We start from the raw sequence: 6761 nt of genomic DNA, 5'->3' as shown, positions 1-6761 counted from the left end.
CTTTCACCGTGGACGAAGCGGAGTCCAGCCCGGGGTCGTCACATGTGGTTGCCGCAAGCCCGCCGGCCGCTCATTCGTCAAATCCGCCGGCCGCGCCGTTCTCAAACCTGCCAGCCGTTCCTCACTTTAGCCCACCGGCAGTTCCTCACTCTAGCCCGCCGACATCCGCTCACTCAAGCCCGCCGTGTGTGACGCTGTGTGTTTCGTTGTGAAAGCGAAACCACTTTGTTTGGCCTTCCAAAATTTCATTTAGTGATGAGTGAGTTTTTGCTAGAAAAAGAGCAGGAGAAATAACATGCAAGTGTCTCAGAGCCGGCAAAAGCTATGAAAAGAGTGACACTTAATCTCAAAGAGTAAGATGCAGCCTGCAGGAGTGACATGCATGGTTGTTGTCACCACCAGAACTACCGACCCTAGCCAAAGCAAAATAAACTCATTTAACCTCTTCGGAGGAGTACAGTGAGAAGTGCTTGGTACCCACAGTGACGTTCAGTGGTAGTAAAGCTCTTCTATAGGGATGAATGAGTGTTGAAGGTGTGAGGGAATTGTACTTTATCAATGCTGGCATGAATTCACACACCACTGTGTGATGTAATACAAAAACTTGAAATAGAAGATGCTACCCTCCCCTCATTCCCTGCATTATTGGGCTTTTTTTTCAGCATGACAATGAATATATTCGTTCTCCCAAGGTGGAAATCCTTCAGTGGACATGTATTTCACTCAATCTTAACGCTCTTGAGCAGCTGTGGGGGATTCTGTGGAGACGAGCTGAGCAAAACTCCCCATTAAAGACCAGAGCATTTAAGGAGGTCGTCCTCCAGGAGTTAAACAGCACAGATGTGAAAATGTGTCATGAACTTGTACACTCAGTGCCAAGAAATGTCAGAGCAGTATACTTAGAGTTATGGAGGACATACTAAGTGCTAGAATATTATACATTTTCTGAATTAAATCTAGGGTGTACTCATTTCTGCAATCCTTCATTTAAACAAAATTGTCTAATTTTCTTATCTCACAGAAAATATTGGAATATATATATTGTGTTGTTTTTATTAAGTATATGTTTAATGTTTCAATTTTGCCATCTTTCTATGAATTGTATTAGTGATCATTAAGAAAATACATATGTTATATTTATTCAGAGGGGGTGTACTCATTTATGCTGTGCACTGTATATATAAAAAACTTCATTACATATACTATACTTCATTACAACCCACACAACAAATTTTTACTTAAAACTTTGCAATATTTAGAGCTCATTTTGTTGTTTTGATTGTACGATTATAGAAACAAGAAATGTGTTGATTGTACGATTATAGAAACAAGAAATGTGTTCATTGTTTGGGAAATGTGCCTTAATAATTTAGGAAAAACTGTGGTTTCTTCTACCCTCATGCTCATTGCCTTCTACTAAGCTGACTAACTAAACAATAGTGTACCACATGTTTACCAGACCTATCGCCTAGTGTTTGCTTAATTTGCCTGACTCTGCTGAACTCAGCTGGGGTTGCCTGAAATATGAGGATACACCGTTTCGACATGCAATTCTCTGCTGTGCGTTTTTTGATGAAAAATACCTGATGTCCATATTGTGTCTCTGCTCCACTCTACACTCATTAGGCTACTCTGTCTGACCGTGTCAGCGTGTCGGCAGCTCTCCTCTCAAATTATGCGGGGGAGAAGAGACTTTAGTACTGTGAGGGAGTAAAAGGTTTGAGGCTACAGTCCTGAAAGCACATCTACAACCCTGTTTGGACTGAATAATTACATCATACATATGACACTGGCTCAATAAGTTGTCAGTAAGATGTGGTGTACCCCAAATGCATAGAGTAATTCGACATAAAAAAAGTTTCATTAAGTTTCACAGTAAGGTGATAAAGTTAATAGACTAAGGTTTCCAATACCATTCAAAAGTTTAGATCAATACAATTTTTTTATGTATTATAACTGTTGTTATGATTATTCATGAGTTGATATAACATATTATACGTTTTTTTATAATGCATTATGCATTCATTATAATGTCTTACGAATACCCTTATAATGTATTATAAATACGGGCTTCATAGAAAGTGTTACCGTTTCTTATGTAGCTACCATGGCTACAGTAGTATTGTGAAATAGTATTACAATTTAAAATAATATATTCTATTTTAATATATTTTAAAATGTATTTTACTCATATGATAGCAAAGTTGAATTTCCAGTATCATTACTCCAGTCTTCATTGTCACATGATCATTCAGAAATCATTGTAATATGCTGATTTCGTGTAACAGTTGAAATCGGTTGTGCTGCTTAATATTTTAATATAATTACATTTAAATATTATTGAATAAAATCTTACTGACTACTAACTTTTGAGCAGTGTATGTCATTAGTATTTTAGCATACAAAAGATGAAAGAATTACAATTTCATTATCAGTAGCTTTATATGGTGAAAAGCAGTATTTTAAACAAATAAATAAAAGAACATATAATAAAATAAATGTCTGCACAATAAAATGAAAGTTCCAAAATGCATTTACCAAGCAGTGCAACGTTTAAGCAGTCAGGTTTTCATCAGGCACAAAAAGTTGCACTGTATGGTAAATACATTTTTGTAATTTCACTGAAATTTCAATGTGCAGACATTATAATCGTTCTTTGTTTATTATTTGACTTTTTTGTTTTTGTCCTGCACTTTTTTTTTCTCCCTAATCATGTAATACTGTGGTTTATGTGTGTAGATACAGTATACCTAAATGAGGCTCAAAAACATTAAACATTTATACTTTCATGCTGAAACTCGCACTCCACTTCATTTGTTGGAGTATAAATCTAAATTAGCCTCAACCCTGCATAATTTGCACCTTGCAGTATCTCAAATTTCAAGCTGTACAGACGATTATTCTATGCGTTATTACTTTTCATTGCATTTGAAAAGATAGTTATGTACTTCTTATATTTTTCACCTCCAGCCATTTACACACACACATATCCCATCTCCATTTTTGACTCAGCCATAATCCCTTTGTTCCCCTCAAGGTGACTGCAATCGGGCCGGATCTGGCCAAAGCACAAGGAAGATTAAGTGCCGCTGCAGTAAGTCACCTATCCCAACTCTTCCAGCACCTCGCCATTGACTCCCACCATATGACGTCCTCCACTAAATGCCACTTAAGCTATTACAGCTCTCCAGCTCCGGGCTTCTGGTGACCTCAGAGGGTGAGGACAGTGAAAGGGCGATGGGATGGGAAGCCAGCACAGCAGCACCGTTTCCTGTGACAGGGCTTACACTCCCAGCCTGACAGCACTGAGACTTGAGAGAATGGACTGGGGGTACATTGAGGGGAATCAGCTTTCAGCATTGTCTAGTTCTGCTGACTCTGTAGAGGCGTTTACACGTGTATTCGCTGTGGCAGCACTTGCCGCCGTGTCTTCGCGGTGTGTCTATGCGATCCAGGTGTGTTCCGTCACCTTTGCAGCATGCGTTTTGTGAGAGGAAGCAGTATTGGAGCGAGCAACACGTTAAGATAATTGCGTTATTGTGTCATCTTGGCATTTTGTTTAGACATCAGAAAACTAGGAGAAAGTCTTTATTAAATTGAAAGGCATAATTAGAGATGCAGGTACTGGTAAATCTGACTCAGCAGAAAAAGCATTAGTGATGTCCGTTACTTAACCGCTATGATGCTGTGCAATGTGAATACTTACGTGTTCCATGAGTTCCTTTATCATCCCATTCCACTGGCCTTTATCATCTTGAAACCCATACTTTCCATCCGGCACCAGGTGGATCTCGTAGGAAAAACCAAGAATGCTGGCCAACTCTTTAAGCAGGTCAACACAGAAGCCCTCAAAGCGGTCATTGCCGACGAGTGCCTTGTCAGACTTCTTAAGCATGACATATGGCTCCTCCTGTACAAATACAAAATATCCACTGAGAAGCATCTTCAAATGAGCTGAGGTTTCTTATTCGGTTTACTGCACACACACCTTGCTGAGTGGGAGTAATCCCAACTGACATCTGACTGAGTTTCAAAGGCAAACAAATTTACTTTTTTTTACATAACCCATGTAAAAATGTTTTTACAGTTTATGTTAAAATTGCACAAAGCAATGTATGTGTCACTAGTGGCACCAAATGAAATTGCAGATTGTTTGTTTGAATGGCCTGAGAGAGCAATGTTGGCTAACCAAATTATTTGAATATCAGGCAGGACTGTCTCAAACCAGTTTGAAGCAATTATTTTTGGCACCGCAAGTTGCATAGCATTTGCATGTTTAAGTATAGTGTAAAGTAGTTTAATGATCCCATAAAATGGCATTAGATTTCAAGAAATGTGTCTGCATTAGATGTCATGATTTGTTGGGCTACTTTAGGAAACATCAATGAAAATACATTACGCATTCACATGTCTCGACCATCCCACCTAGACATTATTTTACTCCAATGGTCCAAGACAATCTCTACAGGTCATTATTTTGTCTTGCCTCCTGCATTCCCTCACAATGAAGAAAGCTGTGCTATACATGAAAGACCCCAAGATGTTCCTGGGATTGGCTCATGCAGGAGAGCTGGCATGAGGTACTCACATGTTGGCCAGAGAGCAGGAGAGAGAGATAGAACAGCCACAACCCTAGAGACTAGGTCCTGAGAGGCTCTCAAAACTGAAGCACTGGCCTGTTGTGCTGTGCCACAGTGATAAGCCTATATGACCCTGGGATGTTTACGAATGAAACATGTTGGCATGCTGTACATAGAACATCTCCCATGACACAGATATCCTTAACATGTAAAGTACATCCTGAATCCACAATGTAAGGCTTGATGGTAAGGAAGTTTTGGGAAAAGCAGTCACATTGGCCAAGCCAGCTGTAATCACCAGCTGCTACAAACACCTCTAGAACCATTCCCATCATCTGTGTCCATGGAAATCTTTGCTAAATCCTGGCCATAATAATCCCAATTGCAGAGGGTTTGAGAAGTAGCATCTTAGTGTAGCAACCAACCCAGGCTGAGAATACGTGCTTGTGGCGACGTTTCTGAAACATGGGTAATATCCATGTTGCAGAAACGGCACCATAAACACATATTTATTGCTTGTTTTGTGGAAGTTTCAAAGTGAAACATCCAGTAAATGGTGCTAAAATGCACGTTCAATACGTGACCGTGCACACGTGTTTTATAATGTTGGTATGCACGATTTTAGCAATCCTATAAGATCACTGCATGTCAAACTGTGCGACATGGATCTAATAAACTTGGCTACGATGTGTGTGTAGACTGTACGATGACAACACCTATTGACTCGTGCGCTACGACGCACGTTACTATAAAAGAATAAAACATCAGCAGCATGTGCTAGTGGTAAACAAAAAGAACATGATAAATCACCATTTAGCAGTTGAAAGCGGTGAAAGAGGAAGGCATAAGAGCTTGAGTTAAACAGTTTTATGTTTTAGCGCCTGATTTCATGTCGCATTTTTATTGGTCAGTAAATGTGAATCGTACCAGCAAACACACTGTGCGATGATCATGCTGTATCGTAGGCTATCTTTGGTCGCAAGACCGTTACAATGGCCGTCTTTGAACCTCTATCACTGTACGACACAGAAATCACAGAAATTGCTACGATTGTTTCACAATGCCAATCTTTCTTATGGGACAGCCGGAAATCGTGCAGTGAAGCTGTATAGTATATGTGATGCTAATGTTTAAAAGTATCAGTTTTCAACTCTCACAGAATCTTAAAATTGTTTTGAGGTCATAACATAATAATGTGCAAGGAACTGCGAAAATTAGGCTTTCTGAATCAAAACTCCTAATTTGACTCTTAATCATAATTTGTGTGAAAGGAATAAAAGTTGTCAGAGTTGTACTGCCTCTAGTGTTCAATTCAACTGGAAACTGCAGCAATTCGTAGGTATAGTTTTTTTTGTTATTTTTTTTTTTGAGTTTGAGTTTTGCAGTAGGTAGTGGCACGTATTTCCAATGAGCCTGGGTAGGTAGATCTGTCTGTCTCCTTGCTGTTGGGCCTGAACCAGGTTCTATGACATCTGAAATGATGTTAAGTGTTCTCACAATGCAGAGGTCACTACCTAGTCCTCTGACACCACATATGATTGAGATTCCCTTTAAGTGCACTGAAAAGGCATCTGACGGGGCTGCTGACAAAACCATCCAGAATATATCTTTTAAATTGCAAATAATTTTTTTATAAACAAGTTCCTATTACAGCATCGGAATACTGCTATTATAGAACCATGACTGTATCCCAGCTTGTAATGGGCTTGTGCTACTCTAAGCGAGATCCCAATTCGTCGGTCATCCGACGTGACGTCTCCGTTCCCTCCTTCAGGGAACGAGGGTTACATACGTAACCGAGACGTTTCCCATCTACAAACAGATGGTTTAGTGGAACAGTTTAATCAGACGTTAAAAATCAAGTGAGTGGGTGCAACTGGTATTCTTCTGTAAAATTGTCTATGTACTTGGACATCTAAGAATCCCCCATGCCAACAAAGGGCTTTGCATCTATTAAATAACTCTTTGGACACCAGTCTTAAGACCTCCAAGTAGGGATGTTCATTTCGGTTATTTCTCCTAACCGACAACCGACGTTCGTTAACCGATTATTAACCGTTAACTGACAAGATTATTTTAATTTATAATTGAATTAAATTAGTAAGGATAAGTGTCTGTGACCTGTTAAAAATACTAACATTTGTTTCCCGGGGATTAATTTTACATGCGCAAAAAGCAGCA

At 39.4% G+C, this 6761-nt stretch overlaps 1 protein-coding gene across 1 annotated transcript in view; it reads right to left on the bottom strand.

Annotated features, from left to right (window-relative positions):
• Positions 1-6761, bottom strand: part of LOC107741783 (glutamate receptor ionotropic, kainate 3-like) — a 125613-nt gene that overhangs the window by 26587 nt on the left and 92265 nt on the right. Inside the window, exon 10 of the mRNA XM_016554567.1 lies at positions 3707-3910. Within this exon, the coding sequence (XP_016410053.1) occupies positions 3707-3910 (204 nt within the window). The remainder of the gene's footprint in view (positions 1-3706; positions 3911-6761) is intronic.

Source organism: Sinocyclocheilus rhinocerous, unplaced genomic scaffold (assembly GCF_001515625.1).
Source record: "Sinocyclocheilus rhinocerous isolate Xijiao unplaced genomic scaffold, SAMN03320098_v1.1 scaffold5213, whole genome shotgun sequence".
In the NCBI taxonomy this organism is placed as follows: Eukaryota; Metazoa; Chordata; class Actinopteri; order Cypriniformes; family Cyprinidae; genus Sinocyclocheilus; species Sinocyclocheilus rhinocerous.
The sequence above is the reverse complement of the archived record's forward strand: the minus strand, read 5'-3'. Positions and strand labels throughout refer to the sequence as shown.